The sequence below is a fragment of the Cervus canadensis genome, chromosome 5, assembly GCF_019320065.1.
Source record: "Cervus canadensis isolate Bull #8, Minnesota chromosome 5, ASM1932006v1, whole genome shotgun sequence".
Taxonomy (NCBI): Eukaryota; Metazoa; Chordata; class Mammalia; order Artiodactyla; family Cervidae; genus Cervus; species Cervus canadensis.
Genome location: NC_057390.1, coordinates 94,377,457 through 94,400,569, shown reverse-complemented (window position 1 = coordinate 94,400,569; position 23,113 = coordinate 94,377,457). Strand labels below are relative to the sequence as shown.

At 47.8% G+C, this 23,113-nt stretch overlaps 1 protein-coding gene across 9 annotated transcripts in view; it reads left to right on the top strand.

Moving 5' to 3' along the window:
- Nucleotides 1–23,113, top strand: part of KYAT1 (kynurenine aminotransferase 1) — a 33,166-nt gene that overhangs the window by 704 nt on the left and 9,349 nt on the right. The window contains exons 1-3 of one of the 9 annotated variants that reach the window (XM_043469778.1): nt 39–109; nt 19,421–19,625; nt 21,983–22,041. In XM_043469778.1, coding sequence (XP_043325713.1) covers nt 19,515–19,625; nt 21,983–22,041 — 170 coding nt within the window. In that variant the 5' untranslated portion in view covers nt 39–109; nt 19,421–19,514. Of the gene's footprint in view, nt 1–25; nt 110–3,884; nt 4,080–16,800; nt 17,452–19,015; nt 19,262–19,420; nt 19,626–21,982; nt 22,042–23,113 lie in introns of those variants that run through there. The other 8 variants (XM_043469777.1, XM_043469776.1, XM_043469780.1 and 5 more) reach the window with 8 other exon arrangements.

Genomic DNA, 23,113 nt, shown 5'->3' with positions numbered 1-23,113 from the left:
GTTGCTTTGGGGCGGAAGTAGCGGAGCCCGGGCTCCGCCCCCTTAAAGGTACAGGGACGGCTGTAACCTTCGGGGCGTGGGGACGAAGGGTGAAGCGGCGGAGGCGGGGGTGAGTAGCCGGTGCTGGAGCGTTGTTGCCCCGAGATTAGGTGCCGAGGCGGGAGGGCCTGACAGCCGGTTCCGAGCTTGATTGTGCCAGACTACTCGCTGCGTTTGGTGCTGCTGGTATAGCGGAGTGGCTACGCCGGAAAGGTTGACTTCAGTCCCTAGCTGTTGCGCGCGCTTCTCGCCGACCCGCACTCGGACACTGGGATCCGCCAGGCTGGTCCTCTCTGCATCCCCATCTCCCGCCCCACCCCCACTCGCGCGACCGTACCGTACGGGTGGGGAAAAGGGAGCCCAGGGTGACTGGGTGAATTCTGGGAGGAGCCGGGGCTGGAACGGGGTGCCGGGCTCCAACTCGACAGCTCTAAGTATCCCAAGTCCTCGGAGTTCCCAGATTGATAATAGTAACAGCAACCGCGTTAAAAGAGAATCCGTACAATGGAATACTGTGCTCCGCTAAAAAAGAAAAATGTTCACCATGCACTAATAGGGGACCGCTTCCAAGATACCATAGATGGAAAAGTGAAGGGACGAAAAGAACAGCATTGATCGCTGCTACCGTTTGTGTGAAAGAACGTGAGTGGGGGCGTGGGTGTCTGCCGGTGTGTGTTCATTCAGTTCAGTTCAGTCGCTCAGTCTTGTCCGACTCTTTGCGACCCCATGGACTGCAGCACGCAGGCTTCCCTGTCCATTACCAACTCCCGGAGCTTACTCCAACTCATGTGCATTGAATCCGTGACGCCATCCAACCATCTCGTCCTCTGTCGTCCCCTACCCCTCCCGCCTTCAATCTTTCCCAGCATCAGGGTCTTTTCCAATGAGTCAGTTCTTCGCATCAGGTGGCCAAAGAATTGGAATTTCAGCTTCAGCATCAGTCCTTCCAATGAATATTCAGGACTGATTTCCTTTAGGATGGACTGGTTGGATATCCTTGCAGTCCAAGGGACGCTCAAGAGTCTTCTCCAACACCACAGTTCAAAAGCATCAATTCTTCGGTGCTCAGCTTTCTTTATAGTCCAACTCTCACATCCATACATGACTACTGGAAAAACCATAGCTTTGACTAGACTGACCTTTGCTTTAAATATGCTGTCTAGGTTGGTCGTAACTTTTCTCCAAGGAGCAAGCGTCTTTTAATTTCATGGCTGCAGTCACCATCTGCAGTGATTTTGGAGCCCAAAAAATCAAGTCTGTCACTGTTTCCACTGTTTCCCCATCTATTTGCCATGAAGTGATGGGACCGGATGCCATGATCTTAGTTTTCTGAATGTTGAGCTTTAAGCCAAATTTTTCACTCTCCTCCTTCCCTTTCATCAAGAGGCTCTTTAGTTCTTTGCTTTCTGCCATAAGTGTGGTGTCATCTGCATATCTGAGGTTATTGATATTTCTCCTGGCAATCTTAACTCCAGCTTGTGCTTCATCCAGCCCAGCGTTTCTCATGATGTACTCTGCATATAAGTTAAATAAGCAGGGTGACCATATACAGCCTTGACATACTCCTTTCCTATTTGGAGCCAGTCTGTTGTTCCATGTCCAGTTGTTTGCAGGTTGGGTGGTCTGGTAGTCCCATCTCTTTAAGAATTTTCCACAGTTTGTTGTGATCCACACAATCAAAGGCTTTGGCATAGTCAATAAAGCAGAAGTAGTTGCTTTTCTGAAACTCTCTTGCTTCTTCTATGATCCAACGGATGTTGGCAATTTGATCTCTGGTTCCTCTGGCATGTGTATCAGCCAGCTAGTGAGATGCACAAGTAAGGAACTGTGGTGGCCTGGGACTGAGAACTGGGTCCTGGTGCCCGGACAAGGGGGAAGAATTAACTACCATGTGCAAAGGTTGGTTAAAAATAAAATGGGATGATGAGGATATTAATCATAACTGGCTTCCATTTATATCCAATGCTGACCAGTGCCAGGTTGCAGCTCTCCTGCTGGGAAGTCTTGTATTTCCCCCATTATTAAAGGAGAAAACACACACGAAAAAATAATAGAGAAAGCAGGCTCAGAGATTAGGGACCTTAGTAATATCTTATAGCCAAGACGTGGAAAAGCTGGAATTTGAGCCCAGGAGCATTTTACGTTAATGCCATTCTTGCTCATCCCACTGCCTCCTGAAAAGCATCCTTTGTTGTCAGCCTCACAGCTCTCAGCTTGGGACCTGGTCCCCAGCAGGCATCCAGTAGCTGTTTATTGGCTGCCTATTGACTGAGGAAGTGAGACAGACAGGCAACAACCAGCAGTGGAGAATGAAGAGAGGCACAGATTGGAGGCCAGAACCCAGACCGGAGTCCAAGGCTTGCCTTTTGCAGCCTAGAGTCTGGACCTGGCACATACCTCCCTGAGCCTCCAGGTCCCCTCCTGCAGAACTAACTATGACGGCTGACACTGAGTGCTCCCTCATGTCCTACTTTATGCCTTACACACAGATTAGTCCCATTTTACAGATCAGTAAGTGAAGTATAGAGAAGTTAAGAAAGTTGCCCATCGCAGCGTTGTAAATCAAGTATACTTAAAAAAGAAAAAAGTTGCCCAAAGAGGGTCCTCACTCCCCCACTTCCGGAGAGGTTGTTGAGCTCCTCAGTCTCTCCCTCAGCCTCCTGGGACCGTCAGCACTAATTCTTGGAGACACCTCAGGTCAGTTAGTTGAGCTGCCAGAGGCTGAGGAGCTGATGGAGAACAGGACAGACACACAGTTCCTGTCCTTAGAGTCTGGTGAGGGCAACAGACAACCCAGCTATTGGCATCTATGAGTGCTGTGGTGGGTGGGCAAGCTCAGGCCTTGGGAGAACAGAGGAGGTAGCATCTACCTCTGAGGAGCTCCTAGTTCAGCCTAGGAGCTAGTTCCCCTAGCATCTAGTTCAGCCCCAGGGGAGTCACAAAAGGCTTCTCAAAGGAGGTACCATTTAATCTGGCTGAAAGGTGCATAAGCAACTTCCCTGGTGGTACCGTGGTTAGGAATCCATTTCCTAATGCAGAGGACACGAATTCTATCCCTGGCCAGAGAGCTAAGATCCCGTATACCTAAGGGCAACTAAGCCCATGCTCCACAACTAGAGAAAAAAAGCCCACGCCTTGCAACAAAGAGCCAGCATAGCCAAAAAAAAGAGAGAGAGAGAAGGATGCATAAGGTATCTAGGAGGAGAAATGATGAAGCTGGGACCTGGAGCAGAGACACATTCGTACCTGAAAATAATTGACATGATCAGAGACTGTGCAGGTTAGAAATGATCTGTCTGGTTTCTGCCTGAATCGGCTTTTTCCTCCTAGACAGTGCCTCCTCACGGCAACATCTGTGGCTTCCCACTCTCCACGCCGCACTTAACCTTCCACATCTCCAAAGCGGAGGACTCCCTAATGTCATAATCCAGATTGGGGCAACAAAGAAATACAGGAGGGTTAGCAGTGAGACCTGGAGGAGGGCATGACAACCCACTCCAATATTCTTGTCTGGAGAATCCCCATGGACAGAGGAGCCTGGTGGGCCACAGTCCATGGGGTCGCAAAGAGTCAGACACGACTAAGCAATTAAGCACAGCAGTGAGAAAGTCCTTCATGCTGATGCCCACCCACCCCCATTCTTCCGGTCCCCGGGGTGGCAGCTAACTTGCTGATGTAGAAATTCTGCCCATGTGAACAAAGCTGTCAGCACAGGAAAGTTCCTCCTGTCTTCCTGGCCATTCATGCTCACCTGGGTTGTCAGGTCTCCTGTGTGCTGGGACATTTAGCTGGGCACACCCCACTCCCCGCCTTCTGTAGCCAGCAGGCCAAAGTCACTCCAGCTTCAGCAAGAGATGAATCACCACTACTCCTGCCCTATTAGACCTGGGGCCACTTCCCACTCTCAGATGGCACTGCCCGCTCCCTGAAATATTTTCCAAACACTCATCTCACTTCCTCATTCTTGCACAGTGATACAAGTTTTGGATACAAGTTCATAGCTGAGGTCCTTCTGTGCTTTCCCAGGACTTTCACTTTGGGTAAGTCATTTCCCTACTCTGACAGTTTCTCCGTCTGTACAACTGATATGACTCTAGTCTTTCTGCCAGCACTAAATATATACACATATATTGTTTTCTCCTCCATGTGTAAAACTGCCCCGAAGAGTGAGATTTCAATTTTTGTATCTGGATCCTGTGCCAGGAGGGAAAAGGAGTGGCCTTCCTACTGTGTAACTCACTCAGGCTCCCCACCCACCAGCCCCTCTGGCCTGGGAGCCTGCAGTCTCCAGAAACCATTTCTCTCTCCTTTGCCAATTCCAAAGCCAAGGGGCAAGCGTGTGTGCTAAGTTGCTTCAGTCATGTCCAACTTTTTGCAACTCTATGGACTGTAGCCCACCAGGCTCCTCTGTTCATGGGATTCTCTAGGCAAAAATACTGGAGTGGGTTGCTCTGCCCTCCTCCAGGGGATCTTCTCAACCCAGGAATCAATCCTGCGTCTCTTATGTCTCCTACATTGGCAGGCAGATTATTTACCACTGGCGCCACCTGGGAAACCCAAATCTAAGGGGGAACTGTGTCTGAGTCAGTGTACTTGTTAAAGCTCCCCAGACAGATGTCACCTCCCTTGGGGCAGAACCACTGACTCAACAAGTTTTCATCAGACAGTTGTCTTGGAGGGACTCTCTATGTCCAAGACAAACCAAAACATGAATGATTCATTATCTGCAAGAGATTTTATTGTCCTACTTGGTTAACTAATTTTTACGGAAAGTCTTAGAGGTTTAACTGTTAACAGTTTATTGTCATTGACAGGTTAAGTGGACCGAGAACCTATGCTAAATGCTTTCTGAGGGTGATTCCATTATTATTTATTATTGTCCCCATTGCACAGATGAGGAAGCTGAATCTGGTTGTGGTAGGACTAAGGTCCTATAGCTCGTTCAGAGTGGAGCCGGGACCATTTTACCAAGTTCAAGTTCTAAATCCAAGCTTTCATCTTCTGTGGTTGTTGGTATCACAGACCGGTCTTGCCTGGGCATGGTACCCAGGCCTCTCCTCCAGAGGTGTCATGGTTTGTGTTTTCTCAGTAACTGGACAGGGGAGGGGAGGAGGGGGGTCTTCTGACATATTTAGGCCAAGATTGGTAAACATCCTTCTAGGCACCGTGGGAAGATGTAGACCTTCCCGGTAAAGAACTGATTCAGCCTAAACACCAAGTGGGCCACTATTGAGAAATACTAAAACCTGACATCCCTACTACACACAATTGGCGTCCGTGATGAGCAACCAGCCTGTAAAGCCAAAGCCACCTTGCCTGTCCTTGCAAGCTGCCATGCAGGGTGGAAGCTGGATAGGGCACGGCTCGTGTCCCCAGGGGCTGATGGTCTCCTAGATGCAGGGGAGCTGATAGAGGCAGCAGCACCCACCTCCCAAAAGGATTTTTGGGGTGGACAGGTTTTGACTTTGGAAACAAGTAAACCAGGGGTTGAATCCCACCCAGCTCAGGCTCTCTCAGCTGACTGAGCTTTGTTCATTCTCCTCTTTTTTTTTTTCCTTTTTTGTTCATTCTCCTCTTGAGCAAAACAGAGACGATGAAGCCTTCCTGAAGGCTGTTGTAAAGATGAGCGTTTAGCACAGGAGTCAGGCACATCATAGGTGATCTGAGTTCTGGGGAGGGCCCAGACTGACCCAGAAGACTTCAGAGCTTGGGTTCAGCCCTCCTAGGGGGTCAGATTAAAGGGCCTGTCAGACAGGATATAGCTTGAGCAAAGGTGGGCAACATCTATTCAGAAGCAAAGGATTTATATATTTGGGAGTGGAGAGAACACAGAAGCTGCAGAGTCTGGACTTAGGCCTGCTCCAGAGGCCAGGTTAGGAGGCTTTGGACTTTATCCGGTCTCCCTCCAGGCTGCATCCAGCAGGAGGTGTAGCTGACATCAGCAGCCAGAGGATTGGGCACTGAGGCCTGTCCCGAGAGGTCATCCACCTGCTGTTCACAAGTCGAGGTGACTTCTGGCCGAGAAGGTGGCCAATAGCTGCTTAGACTGATGGAGGCGTGTATTGGGGGAGGCGCTGACCGCTGGGCACCCAGCCCTTTGCCTGGCAGCCAGGAAGCCTGAGCTCTTAGGTGCCTTGGAGGCTGCCCAGAACGGTGTCCTGAAGGTCACCTGGTGCATTTAAGCTCCCCTCTCCAGGCAGGGTTGGCCTCCCTAGAGCTGCCTGCACTCCTCAGACTAAATTTTAATAATAACAATAACAATGATACATTTTTGAAACACTGACTCCTTGCCTGGCACCAGACTAAGTGATTTTTGCGTGTTAACTCACTGACCTCTCACTACAACCCAGGGACCAGGAACTATCATTATTCTCATTTCAGAATGATGCTCAGAAAGGTTTAGTAATTTGCCGGAAGTCACACAGCTAGTAAATGGCTTCGGTCCAAGGTGTGGTTCCAGAATTTCACCGCCTCAAAAATAAATTAATTATTTAATTTAATAAACAAAAACACCACCTCAAAAACAACAACAACAACAACAGTTTTTTCCCCAGGTAGTGCCATGGTAAAGAAATCTGCCTGCCAATGCAGGAGACACAGGTTCAATCCCTGGGTCAGGAAGATCCATGCAGTAGGAAATGGCTATCCACTTCAGTATTCTTACCCAGAAAATTCCATGGACAAAGGATCCTGGCAGGCTACAGTCCATGGAGTCACAAACAGTTGGACTGAGAACGCCCACCCGCACACACACAGAAGTTTATTAGACCCTCCCCAATCCAATCCCAGGGAAAGTCACTGTTAATAATTTACACACAAGCACATACAGTACATAATGAGGCAGTCCTTGCTTTCCAGTATAGTTAAATAACACCAGTCCCTCAATGAAAGTATTAGTCGCTCAGTTCAGTTCAGTTCAGTTCAGTGGCTCGGTCGTGTCCGACTCTGCGACCCCATGGACTGTAGCCTTCCAGGCTTCTCCATCCTGGAGAATTTCCAGGCAAGAGTGGGTTGCTATTTCCTTCTCCAGGGGAGCTTCCTGACTCAGGAATCAAACCGAGGTCTCCCGCGTTGCAGGCAGACTGTTTACCGTCTGAGCCATCAGGGAAGTCCTCAATAACACAGTTCAAATTTCATTTGCAATGTTACGTTACCTATGAGTAATCGCACCAAATATGAACTTTGCTACTACTTCTTCCATCCACCAATCACTGCGGAAATGACAGATGCACAACGGTGAGTGACCAATCACATCACTTCTTTCAAAGCCTGTTGTTGATTGGTCAGTTCAGTTCGGTTCAGCCGCTCAGTCGGGTTCGACTCTGCGACCCCCTGGACTGCAGCACAGCCAGGCCTCCCTGTCCATCACCAACTCCCGAAGTTTACTCAAACTCATGTCCATCGAGTCGCTGATTCTGATCTCATCCTCTGTCGTCCCCTTCTCCTCCCGCCGTCAATCTTTCCCAGCCTCAGGGTCTTTTCAATGAGTCAGTTCTTCGCATCAGGTGGCCAAAGTATTGGAGTTTCAGCTTCAGCATCAGTCCTTCCAATGAATATTCAGGACTGATCTCCTTTAGGATTGGTCACCATGCGTGTTGTTCAGTTCCTACACAGACAGCAAAGCATGTGGTTTGTGTTGCCTCCTGTCTCCTAGTGATAAACCCATGTGACATTTTACAAAAATGTGTAAGCAAAAGAATAGGAAATAGGTACCCAAAAGAAGAACTTGGGCAGCACACGGTGGAAGCGCAGGACATAAATGCAGAGTGATAAGACTCAAAGTGCAATCTGAATTGAAGATAAATAGAATGATTTTTTAAATAGCTGGCAAGGACTTATCTGGAGGTCCAGCAGTTAAGATTCAGAGCTTCCAATGTAGGGGGCATGAGTTCAATCCCTGATCCAGGATCTGGGATCCCATAAATCGTGTGACACAGCACCCCGCCCCCCCCCCCCCAAAAAAAAAAGCTGGTTCTGGGAATGTTGAACCTGCAGCTATTTCCTGTTCCAGAAGCTCTAACTATGCAGCCAGGGAAACTCAGTGAAGGCACATCATATGGACATACGAATGAAGGAGGTTCTGACAAAAAGGATGATGTTGTCCCAAGGAAATGATGCCAGCAAAAACACCACATTAAAGGAACTGCCAGATATAGTTCATAGCATTGAAAGTACAAAGGATAAAGTATTTTAAGTTGATCTGAACTTAGAAAGGAGTGTGATGATTCACCAATGTATAGAGAAGATGCTGGTTCTGTATCTTAAGCTACACAACTGGAAGGCAAGCACTGTTTAAATGACTCTTGATAATTTTCCCCAGATTTATTGAAGTATAATTGACAGATAAAATTGTAATATAAAGTATACAACGTGATTATTTACTCTATGTGTACTTGGTGAAATGACTCCCACAAACAAGTTAATGATGCATCCATTACCTCATGTAGTTACCCTTTTTTTAGGGAGAGGATCTACTCTCTTAGCAGATTTCAGCTATACAACAATAAAGTATTGTCTAGTGCAGCCACCAGGCTGTGTTAGAGCCTCAGAATCATTCATCTTATAATTGGAAGTTTGTACTCTTTTATCAACCTCTCCCTCTTTCCTCCATTCCCAAGCCCCTGGCAACCACCATTGCACACTCTGCTTCCATGAGTTCGACTTTTTTCTTTTTTTTCAAATTCCACATATAAGTGATATTGTGCAATATTTGTCTCTTTTCTTTCTGGCTTATTTTGCTTACCATAACATATTTCAGTTTCATCCATGTTGTCACAAATAGCAGGATTTCCTTCTTTTTAAAGACTGAATAATACTCCATTGTATATACATCCATACCATATTTCCTTTATCCATTCGTCTATTGGTTGTTTCCAAATGTCGACTCGTGAATAGTGTGGCAATGAACACAGGAGTGCAGATGTCTTCTTGAGACAGGACTTTCTTCCTTTGGATGTATACCCAGACATGGGATTGCTGGGTCATCCTTGATACATTTTTACAATGAAAGAAAATACTTGAATTATCAATGTTTTAATATAAATTATACTAGCAATTTAATAAGTATTAAATGTATTATTATTAGTTTCACTACTTTTTCACTTGTCTCTACATTTATAACAGACCATCAAGAGGATTTTTTTTTAATCTTTATTTCATGTCTATGATGCATGTGTGGGTGGTAAGTCACCTTATTCGTGTCCAACTCTTTGTGATCCTATGGACTGTAGCCCGCCAGGCTCCTCTGTCCATGGGATTCTCCAGACAAGAGTACCGGAGTGGGTTGCCATGCCCTCCTCCAGGAGATCGTCCCAACCCAGGGATCAAACCCGTGTCTCCTGTGGCCCCTGCATCATCAAGAGGTTTTAATGCTTTGACAACACCTTTGAAAGGTCACTGAACAATCATAATTTTTCCCATTATTCAGTTTTCTCTGCACAATTTCAGCCTGAATGGTCATTTTTACAGTCTCACAGTACAGTGGGAAGCGAGAACTATGTATGTGTATGCGTGTGTATGCACCATCACATTTGTATCTATCTGTATAATTTAAAAATGCAAGTGGACTATGTTGTCTTCAACATGCCTCTTTCTTCTTACCATATATTTTGCATCGGGTCTTAAGTTGCAGCACACAGAATCTTTTGTTGTGGTGCCTGGATTCTCTAGTAGCACGCAGGCTTAGTTGCATGTGGGATGTCAGTTCTTCAACCAGGAACCAAACCTACGTTCCCAGCAATGGAAGGGCATAGTCTTAACAACTGAACCACCAGGGAAGTCCCCACACATTTTTACAGTTGAGGTAAGATGCACAGAACACACATTTAACCATTTAAAGTGTCCAAGTCAGTGGCATTTACTGTGTTCACAATGTTGTATGACCACCACCTCCCTCTAGTTTCAAAATATTTCTATTACCCCAGAAAATCACCCTGTATCTTTTGAATAATCACTCCACATTCCCCTCTCCGTACCCTGGTAACTACTAATTTGCTTTCTGACACCACGGATTTGTCTATTCTGGACATATTCTGTGAAAGCAATCATACAATAGGTGACCTTTTGTGTTTGACTTCTTAGGATGCTTTTGAGGTTTATCCGAGTTGTACCACGTATCAATGTGTCTGTTGTTCCTTCTTACGGCTAGACAGTATTCCATTGTATGAATATACCCCAATTTACCATTCATCTGTTGAAGGACATTTGAATTGTTTCCACCTTTTGGCTATTACGAACAATGCTGCTATTAACATTCATGTACAAGTTTCTGTGTGGACATATGTTTTGTTTTGTTTTTCCAGTATAAACCTGGGAGTGGTGTTGCTGGGTCATAATCTAATTCTATGTTTGGACTTCATAAAAATGTAAAACTTTAGTGTATCAAAGGACACTATCAAGAATGTGATCATTGATTCATTTTGAGTTAATTTTTGTAGATGGAGTGAGACAGAGGTTCAACTTCATTCTTTTGCAAGGGGCTATCCAGTTGTCCTAGCATCATTTGTTGAAGAAATTATTTTACCCCCATTGAATGGTCTTGACACCTTGTCAAAAGTCATCTGGGCATAGATATTTGAGTTTGTTTCTGGGCTCTCAATTCTGGTCCATTGGTCTATATGTCTATCCAATGCCAGTGCCACAGTGTTTTGATTACTGTAACTTTGTAGTATGTTTTGAAATCAACATGCATTTTTCACGTAACCTGGTCTCATTCCTTTTGGTGGCTGCATAGTGTGCCATTGTATGGATAAATCAAACAAATTGAATCAGCCTCCAACTGATAGACATTGAATTGTCCTGTTTTTTCTCACACACAATACTGCAATAATCATCCAGATTTATGTATATGTATGAACATCCCTGTAAGATAAACACATAGAAGACGGAGCGTTTAAGTCAAAGAATAATATAAGTCACTAACATTAAGTTGCCCTCCAGAAGTTATATCAGTGACTTTTAGTGCATCATAGTATTGACTTGGTGGATCTCAATCTTATTATTCTCTGCCTGAGACACAGAAAATAGTGTTTCATTGTAATTCGCATTTTGTCAGTTATGACAAGGTTCAGCATCTCTTCAAGTTTACATGCTGTTTTCTTTTTATGTGTGAATTTATATGTTTTGCCCACTTTTTTTTTCTATTGAGATGTTGGTCTTTTGTTATTGATTTATAAGAATCCTTTGCATATTAAGGCTCACACTCTATTAGAATGGTCTGGTTACTCATTTGTCTCCCTCATTCTATGTGCACACCTGAAAGGAAAGAAAGGTGTCCTATTCCCCCTTGTATGCCTGGTGGCTAGCCTAGGGCATAGCACATAATGGAAGTTCAATAAATACTTGCTGAAGTGATAAAAGGTGTGCACCTGAGTTCCTGCACCAGACGTTGATAGTAAAAAGATGAACAAAGGAGAGTCCTGGTTCTGACGGAGCTCACAGTCTGGTTGGAGAGATAAACATTCATTCCCTCACTCAGTGGAAGTTTACTGAGCATCTTCCTCCGGGACCCATGCCTAATAATGTCCCAGGCAGCTGCTAGGATGAGAAAAATGCCAGGATTATGACTCAGGTGATCTGGCCCCCCCTGGAATCTGGGCTGGTCGGTGTCCCTCCCTGCTCATCACTATCCCCACCCATAAAATGTAAGCAACTGGATCAAATTCTCTCATTTCCCATTGAGCATCTCTCGTCTGTGCTTCATCGATTCTTTCTGGAAATAGTGAGTCAGTAGCCCAAGGGGCCATGGTGTCACTGCTCAGCCTCCCCTTGCTCCACAGTGGCAGTGAGTACAGGCTTTGAAGTCTGTGTCCTGGGTTCAAATTCCAGCTCCGCTACCTGCTAGCTGTGGCCTTGGGTCTGCTACTTCGCCTCTTGATGGCACCTTTCTCATGGGATTAAAAGTGATGGACCCTGTAAAGTGCTGGGCAGGCAGCCTGGCACAGAAAAAGTATGCAGTAAACAAAAGCCTATGGTCATTACGCTACGGCCAGTCATCAGGGCTGTAGAAGAGTTGTCCAGGGAAGACTTGCTTCCTGGAAGATGAGAGATGAGGCACATGGCGAGTTGGAGGTGGGTGTGGCCTGGGAAAGGCAGCCCCAGAGCCTTCCTGGTGCCTCTGAATGAGGCAATGGTGAGCGCTCCCAGGTGTCTGTGAATGAGCCCCTGTGGAGACGCCTAGGTCAGCCCAGTCAGTGGGAGAACTCTGGTCTGGGAGGCCAGCAGTCGCACCTCGGGATGGGCCTGGACCAGCACACTCCCCACCGATGGTCTCCTCTATGAAGTGAGACCACACTCCCCTCTGAGACACAAAGTTGTCCTCTGTCCTAATGTATCATATGACTTACTGTCCAGGGCCAGCTAGCCAGACATCTAGACAGGACTGGCTCTGCATATCCCCTGCTGGTGGCCTCAGGGACAGCAAGCACCCATTTCCCACAGGGCAACGCCTTGCAGGGATTCCCAGGTGGCTCAGTGGTCAAGAACCCGCCTACCAATGCAGGAGATGCAAGAGACCTGTGTTTGATCCCTGAGTCAGGAAGATCCCCTGGAGGAGGAAATGGCAACGCACTCCAATATTCTTTCCAGGAAAATTCCACGGACAGAGGAGCCTTGCGAGCTTCAGTTCAGGGGTTGCAAAGAGTCGGACATGCAACATGCAAGCAGCATGCAACGCCTTGACACCTGGCAGTGTTGCTGGTGAGGGCAGCCACGTGGCCACCTGTGCCCTTCCCACCCTCGGCTCAGACCCCCAGTGGCTTTCTCTTCCCTTCAAGTTCCTAGAAACTGTCCCCATGACACCCACGGGCTCAAAGGAAAGAGATGGGCAAGTACTCAAGGGCAAACACTCTTATTTGCACAAGCAATCACAACCACACATGGATTTACCCACGTTCAAGGTCACATTAAAACTTTCAGGGACCCTATTCACTTCTTCATGGGCCCCTTTCTCCATTAAAAAAAAATAACAAAGGAGAACTCCCTGGTGGTCCAGTGGTTCGGACTCCGTGCTCTCACTGCCAAGAGCCTTGGTTCAATCCCTGGTCAGGGAACTAAAACCCTGCAAGCCACACAGCTTGGCCAAAAATATATATATATATATATATACTTTATAACTCTGTTGGTATAAAGAACAAATATCATCCAAGCTAGATTCATTATTATACTTTCATTATTATGTTATATTCCCTTGTGTGTGTGTGTGCTAAGTCGCCTCAGTCGTGTCCAACTCGTTGCAACCCCATAGACTGTAGCCCCCCAGGCTCCTCTGTCTGTGGGATTCTCCAGGCAAGAATACTGGAGTGGGTTGCCATGCCCTCCTCCAGGGGATCTTCCAACCCAGGGATTGAATGCATGTCTCATGTCTCCTGCATTGGCAGGCAGGTTCTTTACCACTAGCACCACTTGTGTTCTTATTTTAAAATAAATCAAAATGAAAACATTTTCACAGGCCCTTCAAACTATCGCAGGCCCTCAGCACTAAGCCTCCTGAGATCTGATGAAGTCAGTCCCGCTGACATAGGTCATATTGTATGAATTCAATGTGTATTCATAAAGTGCCCACTCTATTATTAACATTGGTCATTTACAGTCACCTTTTATGTGCCAGGCATTCAGTGAAGGGCTTTCCATGAACTACCTTATTTTTATTTATTTTACGGCTAGGGAAACTGACATTGAGAGAGGTGAAGTGACTTGCCCCGAGTCACACAGCCAAGGTGTGCATGCCCCCAAAGCCTGTGACCTAAGCTTCTCCCCCGGGGTCTGCTTGATGCCCAATCCCAGGCGGGCGTCAAAGGTTTGGCAGGACAGACCTGCGCCACAAAGGGTGCAGTATGATACTCACTCCCGTGCCCACAGGCTCACCCGGACACACACACCAGTCGCTGCCCTGGCAGTCCCCCGCGGTGGAAGCCGGATCCTGGTTTCCAGCCCCAGCCCTGAGGTAGCATGCGTGGTTAGGCGTGTCCTCATCCTGCACAGGCTCTCCCCGCCTCCACGGAGCCACGCGGCCCAGGCCACCCCCAGCCCCAAGGTACCACTGTTCCTGAGGGCTGGCAGTGAGAGTGAAGGGCCAAGACTGGCAGAGAAGAGGAAAGGGCCACAAGGTGGGATCTTAAACTGTGGGCATCCCGTGATTCGAACCCTTCCCCCACCTGCCGGAGCCCCATTTAAGTATTTGTTGTTTTTCAGTTGCTGGGTTGTGTCCCACTCTTTGTGACCCCGTGGACTGCAGCACACCAGGCTCCCCCGTCCTTCAGAATCTCCCGGAGTTTGCTCAGATTCATGTCCATTGAGTCAGTGATGCCATCCAACCGTCTTGTCCTCTTGTTGCCCCTTTCTCCTCCCGCCTTCCATCTTTCCCAGCATCAGGGTCTTTTCCAGTGAGTCAGTTCTTCGCATCAGGTGGACAAAGTATTGGAGATTCAGCATCAGTCCTTCCAGTGAATATTCAGGGTTGATTTTCTTTAGGATTGACAGGTTTTTGTTGCTATGTTATCATTCTTACAAATTCCCTTGCCTTTTTTGTTTTGTTTGTAAATTTTATTTATTCTTGGCTGCACCGGGTCTTTGTTGCTGTACTTGGGCTTTCTCTAGCTGCGGCAAGTGGGGGTTACTCACTGTGGTGTGAGGGCTTCTCACCGCGGTGGCTCCTCATTGCAGAGCACCGGCTTTAGGCACAGGCTTCAGGAGTTGTGGCACACGAGTTTTTTTACTCCGAGGCATGTGAAATCTTCCCAGATCAGGGATCGAACCCGTGTCCCCTGTATTGGCAGCCAGATCCTAATCTACTGGCCACCCGGGAAGTGCCTTGCTTGACTATGAAGGGGCGGGCGGGTGGCGGTTTGAGGATAGCACCTGCTTTCCAGGGCTGTCGAAAGGGTCTGATGCCATCAGTATAGTCCTTATCGCAGTGCCTGGTGCCGAGTGAGCAGATTAGAACTGATTGTATTAATATTATCCCTACCTCTGTGATCGGGCGAGATGATGCAGGCGTGATTTGGGGCAGAGGAGGTGGAGCCAGCACTGGGCTCACACCAGGCCGTGCGCCTCCCGTCCTCGGCTGACGGACTTGAAGCAGGCCGGCACTTTGCCCCAGACACAGGGTGGAATGTCCCTCCTCAGATAATAATCGCGCTGCCCTTTGTTGCTCCAAGCTCTGGTTGTTAGCCGCAGGAAATAAATCAGAGGGTGAACTGACTGACTTCCCAGACCCTGGAATCTCCCAGCTCGCCCCCACTGGCCTTTGCACCGCCTGGCAGCCGTTCCCTTCCTCTGGGACTGGGCTTGGAGGCCGCGTCCTCCCAGGAGCCCGCCGGGACTCCTGCCGCGGGGGCCGTGCCCCCGGCGCCCTCTAGTGTCGGGTTGTATTAGTTTCCCGGGGGTCTGTACCGAAGTACCACGCGCCGGGTGGTTTTAAAGAGAAATTTTTTCTCTCACCGTTCTGGAGGCTGGAAGTCCAAAATCAGGGTGTTATTGGGGCCATGCTTTCTCTGTCGGCTCCAGAGGAGAATCCGGTCCATGCTTTTCTTAGTTTCTGTGCTGTCAGGAGACCTCGGTGTTCCTTGGCTTGTAGACACGTTAATCTCTGCCTCACCCACTCCAGTGTTCTTGCCTGGAGAACCCCAGGAACAGGGGAGCCTGGTGGGCTGCCATCTATGGGGTCGCACAGAGTCGGACATGACTGAAGCGACGCAGCAGCAGCAGCAGCTGTCTTCACATGACCTTTCTCCTGGGTGTCGGTGACCTTTTCTCCTCTTCTTGCAAGGAAACAAACTGTGCTGGCAGTGGCCCACTCTGATCCAGTGAGACCTCCTCTTAAATTTTTCAAATATTTATTTATTTACTGTTACTATTTTTTAGAGAAGGGAATGGCAACCCACTCCAGTATTCTTGCCTGGAGAATCCCATGGACAGAGGAGCCTGGTAGGCTACAGTCCATGGGGTCACAAAGAGTCGGATATGACTGAAGTGACTTAGCATGCATGCATTGCTATTTTTGTCTGGGCCAGTGTTAGTTGCAGCACACAGGACCTTTAGTTGCCGCATGTGGGATCTAGTTCCCTGACCAGGGATCAAACCTAGGCCGCCTGCAGCCCAGAATCTTAGCCACTGGACCACCAGGGGAAGTCCCTCGTCTTAAATGGGTTACACCTTCAAAGATCCTGTTTCCAAATAAGGCCACATTCACAGGTTGTTGTTTAGTCACTCAGTCGTGTCCAACTCTCTGCGACCCCATGGACTGACCCCAAGATCCCGAGGGGATCTTCCCGACCCAGGGATTGAACTTGTGTCTCCAGCATGTCTCCTGCATTGCAGGCAGGTTCTTTACCCTGGAGCCACTGGGGAAATATTCACAGGTTACCAGAGGTTAGGACTTGGACATATCCTTTTGGAGGACACTATTCGAGCCATAACACACACTTTGGCATTGGTCAGGAAATACTTGCTGGATAGTAATGGAGACAGTGTTTGTGGGCATCTTTTGCCAGGCCTGGTCCACGCTGTGGTCCCAGCGCTTTGCCAGGACCTGGCCAGAGAACGTGCTCCGGAGAAGCTGATGACTGAGTGAGGACCAGAGGAGGAAGTGCCCCACCTTGGGACAGATGACTAGTTTTCTGGGCTCTGAGATGCTTTGAAAGACCTTGGAGGAACAGACTGGGTTGGGAGCGGAGTTTAAAAGGGACTAGGCTAGGGAGTTGCCTAGTTAAGGCCAGACTTATTTCTTTTCTTTCTTTCCCTCTTTCTCTTTTTCAGCTGCGCTGGATCTTAGTTGCGGCACATGGAAAAAGATCCGTGTGGCATGTGGGATCTAGGTCCCTGACCAGGGATCAAACCGGGCTCCCTAAATTGGGAGCGGAGAGTCTTAGCCACTGGACCACCAGGAACATCCCATTGGCCAGATTTATTTCTTATAAGCAAGGGCCAACAACTGTCCACTTCCTAGAATCTTCTAGTGTGGGCAAGCCTGAGCATTTGCATCCATGACTGGGTTATAAATTACTCTCCTTTTATTTCTCCTCTATAGTAAAGTTAGAGTGTCGCACTGATAGTTATGAAATGTTGTGAACAGGTAGATTATTTCGGACTTCCAGTTTCTAGTCCTGTGTGCAAGGAGCTTGGACGTCATCACACTGCCCTTGTGAATAAAAAGCTGAGCAAAGGAAAAAATGAACACCTCTTCTTAGATTCATTAGAGAAGTGAGGCCACAACGCAAGCCGCCGTCTCCGGTTTGTGTGTGTGTCATCTAACGCTGCTTTCCCAAAGCAGCAGCAGGCTTGAGAAGCTGCGACAAAGACTGTCTGCCCCGCAAAGCCTGAAATATTTGCTCTGACCCAAGGCAGAAAATGTTTGCTGGCGCTGATATAAGATAAGGAGAGTGAAAATAGAGGAACAGTTAACAGACAGGAATGGTGAGTGTGGCTGGGAGAGAGCAAGCAAGAGAAACAGTGGTAGGAAACGACCTGGGGGTCTCATCTCTGATCTAACATGGCCTCATAGTATGTGGTAGAAACTTTGGGTTTTATTCTTACTATGAAGATTTTTAAAAGAAAGAAAAGAAACTGCAGTCGCTCGGTCACATCTGACTCATTGTGACCCCATGGACTGTAGCCTACAAGGTTCCTCCGTCCGTGGGATTTTCCAGGCAAGAATACTGGAGTCTAGGAGATCTTCCTGACCCAGGGACTGAACCCGGGTCTCCCACATTGTGGGCAGATGCTTTACCGTCTGAGCCACCAGGGAAGTCCAGGTCTTACTTGCGGCATAAGGGATCTAGTTCCCTGACCAGGGATGGAACCCTGGTCCCCTGCATTGGGACCATGAAGTCAGCCACTGGACCACCAGGGAAATCCCAATGTACAAGTTTTTGTGTGGGCATATTTTTGTTTTTCATTTCTCTAGGAGTGGAATTGATAGGTCATATGATAACTCTATGTTTAACATTTTGAGAAACTCCTAGACTGTTTTCCACATCCGCTGCAGCATTTTACATTCCCAGAAGCAATATACAAGGCTTCCAATTTCCTACCATCCTTGAAACACTTGTAATTATCTGTCTTGTTATAGCCATTCTAGTGGTTGTGAAGTTGTGTCTTAGTGTGGCATTTACCTAATGACTAATGATGTTGATGATCTTTTCATGTGCTTGCTAGCAATTTATACCTCTTTGGAGAGATTCAGATTTATAATTTGCAAATGCTTTCTCCTATACTGTGGGTTTTTTCATTTTCTTGATGGTATCTTTTGAGACACAAAGTTTTTAATTTTGATGAAATCTAAATCCAGTTTTTCTTTCATTGCTTGTGTTGTTATATATAAAAGCTGCTATATATGGTGTTATATATATAAAAAAATCTTCTACTGCAAGGTCAAAAACTTTACTCCTGTTTTCTTCAAGGAGTATTATAGTTTTAACCCTGACTTTTAGGTCTATGATCCACTTTGAGTTACTTTTTTTTATAAGGTAGGAGTCCAGTTTCATTCTTCTGCATGGGGATATCCAGTTGTTTCAGCACCAATTTGCTGAGAAGATTGTTCTGTCTTCATGGAATTTTCTTTTCTTTTTTTGCTTGGGGGTCTCATAACTAGTTAGCATGCCAGAGTGTCCTTCATTATCAGAATTAACTAGACAAATCACTTTACCAACTAATAACGGCCATGTACCACCACCCACAGAATCGAGAAAGAGCTATCAGTCTGTCAGTCCTGTCCCTCATTGAATTTTCTTGGTACCCTTGTCAAACAGCAGTTAATCAAATAGCAGTTTACTTCTGGACTCTCAGTGCGATTCTCTTGATTTATATGTCTATCCTTATGCCATACACACTGTTTTTTGGTTCCTTTAGCTTTTTAGTAAGTTTTCAAACTGTGCAGTGTGTCCTTTGATGATTTTCTTCTTTTTTAAGCATTCACTTTTTAATTTATGTTTGTTGAATTTTTTTTTTTTTTCTTGGCAGTGCTGCAAGGCCTGTGGGTTCTTAGTTCCCTGACTAGGGATGGAACCCGGGCCCTGGCAGTGAAAGTACCAAGTCCTAACCACTGGATCGCCAGGGAATTCCTGAGTCTCTTTTAAGGCATGATCAGCTTTAGATTTGGTTTTAGCACAGAAATAATCTGCAGGTGGTATGTGTGTTTCCAGAATCAGGACGTGATGTAGGCTTGGGTCAGTCTGTGATGTAGGAAGCCATCCACAGTCTTCACCTGGATCATTCTTAATTAGAGGTGATTTACATTTTGAAAAGGTCACTGTGGTTGCTGGGGTGGGGGGTGGTCCCAGGGTTTCACAGATTGAAGGATAGTCATGCGACAAAACACTTGTTGCCATGCCTGGCACAGAGCAACCACTCGATAAATACCAGCCCTTACTGTTCTTGTTATTAGAGCTGTGTGTGGGGGACCAAGTCCTGGGTCCAGAGCCATTTTTCTGGCTAGGGTGTTCTCCCTTCTCCTCTGCCCTTGGAGGGGACATCGCCCCATGGCTCTGGGAGGCATGTTCAGGAATGCAGCGGCCATCTATTTGCACCTGGTGGGTCCCCTCCGGGGAAAGAAGTCTGGAGCTTCGCTCACCCGGTGTTTGCACCAGACTGTAAGTGCTCTGCCCCTTGCGCTCTGCTGCTCGCATGACCTGGGGCTCCTGGGATGTGGCTTGGTCCTGGCTTCAAAGCTGTGCGTGAGCCTCCTCTTTCAGGAAGCCTTCTCTGACTGCAGACTGGGTGTGGGCCCCTCCCTTGCCCCTGCTTCTGATCTAGCTTATAGCTCTGCATCCTTGGTGCTGCAGCCTCCCCATCGGCCCCTAGCCCAGCCCAGTGTTTGGTACACAGTAGGTGCTTCATAAATGTTGGCTGAATAAATACATTATGCATAAACTCAAGAACAGGCACTGGTTCCTCCCTTATCCAAGTAGTGTGTGATGTAGGCAAAGGTCACTCCATCGAGCACCCCGAGTTTCTGGGGTCCCCCCTTTTTTATCTCCTCCCTGAACTCATTCAGCTCGGTTCATCTTTGTTCTCTCTCTGTACCCCTGTACCCCTCTACCCCTTCACCCATCTCAACCCTCCTCAAGCTCCCTCACTCCAACCTCTACTCCCCTCTCCACCACTGCCCCGACTCATCTTCGCTTTATTTCCTTAACATGATGCATCCCCAATTCAAAAGCAAGTGCTTATATCATTGAACCCATAATGACATCAATATTAAGATACATTGTTGTTTTATGGACTAGTAAGGGAGGAAGAAATTGCCTATTAAATTCGTTCTGTAGGTTCTAAGATACATCTGAAAGTGCAGTGTGCAAAAATACACATTTCAGAATCAAATATGATATGATCTCCATTCAAAAAAAACTTGGAAACATAGAAAAGCACACCCATAATTCAATCACCTACAATTCCACCACTCAGAGGGAACCTTTGTTAACATGTTACTATGTTTCCTTCTAAACTTTTTTTCCATTCACGTATGATCATAAAAAATGTATACATACAAAGGTATTTTCTAAACATAATTATACCATACATGCAATTTTGTCACCTGTTTTATTGATATCAGTACAGCACATTTATAAACATTCCTCTAAAATGTAATTTTCTCCCATATTTTTAATCATAAAAATAAAACATTTATTTTAGAAAATGTGGAAAACAGAAAATTATTAAGGAAGAGAAGGAAAAATGTCTGTTAACTAACCAAAGATAATCACTGCCATCTAACATTTTGGGGATCACACGATTTCCCTGGCAGAGATTATGCTATCATTCTTACTATTTCGACACATGCTGAGTGCCAGGCCAGGCGAGAGGTGTCAGGGCCTGGTGAAAGCGCAGGGCCGCCAGTGTTAGCAAAGCACCCACTCGGTGCCAGGCTCCACGCTGGGCTCTCTCTGAACGGCTCACATCACCAGGACTCCCAGGTGATGGAATAACCTGGCCGGAGTACAGACGGTCCCCACACCCTTCTCCAGGCCCAGGGCCAGGTGCTGGGAACCCTGCTGTTGCTGTCGTCCTGACCCAGAGCCCTGAGCAGCTCCTCTTCTGACCTTGGACAAGTCCCCAAATCTCTTTGAGCCTCAACGCCCTCATCTTTAGATGAGGATTTTCCTGGCCCCTCTGATAAGCCTGCTGTGAGGACTCAGACTGTGAAGAACAGTGAGGGTTCACCGTGAGCCACAGCTGGTGGCTCCACCACCTGCCGGCCCTCTGAGACTCCAACCCACAGGGACCAGGAGGCTCCGAGGGCCCACGAAGCCCGTGCCCCTATTACACTGATGGGGAGACTGAGGCCAGGAGGAGCTAACGCACTTGTGCAATATCACCCAGCCACGACAGACTGAGGACCTGAGCCTGATGGTCCCCGGGCCAGGCCAGTGTCAGCACACCTGTGGGTGAGGGGGAAGCTGGCCTGGAAGGAACCCAGGGAAGGGGAGGGGTGGTCCCCTGAGCCCCCAAAAGACTGAGCAAGTGGCCCCTTTGCCCAAGTCCAAACATGGCCTCATCTCAAACAGGCCTGAGTCTATCTGTCGTGTGACCTTGAATACAGCCATCTCCCACTCCTCCCTGCATTTTCTCATCTGTAAAATGGGTCAAGTCAGGGGGTTCCAGGAAGTTCACGGAAGAGTTTAGCAAGAAGCCGCTGCGTCACTGTTGCCCTATTCCGCTCTCCTGCTTCCTGCTGTTTCTCCTCCCCAGCCCCTCCTGGGTCAAATTTTAACTGGAATCCAGTCTATGTCCCGGGACATGCGGAGTCCGGGCTGGCATGTGGGCAAGTCCAGACTGGTGGCTCGGGGAGGAGCCAGGCACAGGGAGGCTGGAGGAGCCCTGCTTTCTGCCTCCTCCCGGAGGGACGGACACAGAGGCTGTGGTCAGAGCAGTTGCTTCCCCGGGGCAAGCCCAGTCTGACCCTCCACTAGCTGTCTCCAGCTGACTCTGCTTGCTCTGTTATCTTCAGCTCACCATGGCTAAACGGCTGCAGGCTCGAAGGCTGGACGGGATCGACTGCAACCCATGGTGAGCCAGGCAGGACTGGGGAGGGTGGTGGTGGGGGTCCCCTGGCTCGAGGATAGCAGGGCTGGTGGTCTCTGGGTTGGCAGGGACTCAGTGGTACCCAAGACGGCTGCATACTCAGACTGGGAGGTTTGCAGCCTCAGCCCTTGAGAGGTGAGACCTCCTGCCAGCCACCGGCTTGCGTTTGGGTCTCAGCCTCACTCTGCTTGGCTGTGGCATTTGGGGCCGGTGACTCACCTGCTCTGAGCCTCCGGTTCCGGCTAGGAAATGGAGATACTTCTGTCTCCCCTAAAGGGCCTTGGGAGGATGAGATGAAATACTGTGTGAGCCATGGCCACTACCCAAGCACCAGGCTAAGGGCTTTCCAGGTGGGGGTGGGGGTGGGTGGGTCTTTCATTTCACACTTAGTAGAGAACAAGATAAGCTAAAGAATATAAGAAGGTAAGACATGGGCAGCTCCTACGTGACACTTGCAGAGCTTAACATCTTTTTTTTAATTGACTCATTCTACGTGTGAAAGACATACGTGCCCGCTGTCACTAGTGATGCAATGGATGCAATCAAAGATGTGTAAGAAAGACTGAATGACCTTCCTTCTTTCCCCTTCTCCGACCCCTGCTCCCAGTCCACTCCCCCTTTGGCCAAGAGCACAGAGCCACCTCTGTATGTAAAAAAGATATCATTGGCTGTTGTTTTTATCAAAAAAAGGACCATCTTTTTCTTTCAAACTCCCCTCCTGTACCACATTTTGTGTTTTGCAAAAATTTTCCACCTCCGTCTTCTCCTCCGATGCTCCGTGGTGTTTGGGATGGGGGAGCCAGGCCCAAAGACCCTATGGTGTCTGGCTGCCCTCCAGGTTGAGCCCCCAGGATCCTGCTTCCCAGGCTGCCCCTCTGTCCTCTCCGTGAGGCAGGTGGGCAGGCCTTGTGACCCATTTTGCAGATAAGATAAAGTCCAGCTGAGAGGGAGGAAATAACTGGCTAGAAGAGGCAGCTAAAGTCTTTCCTGACTCACAGAGCCAGCAGACTCTTGAACCTGTCATACCCATTCTACAGAAGGGAGGACTGAGTCCAGG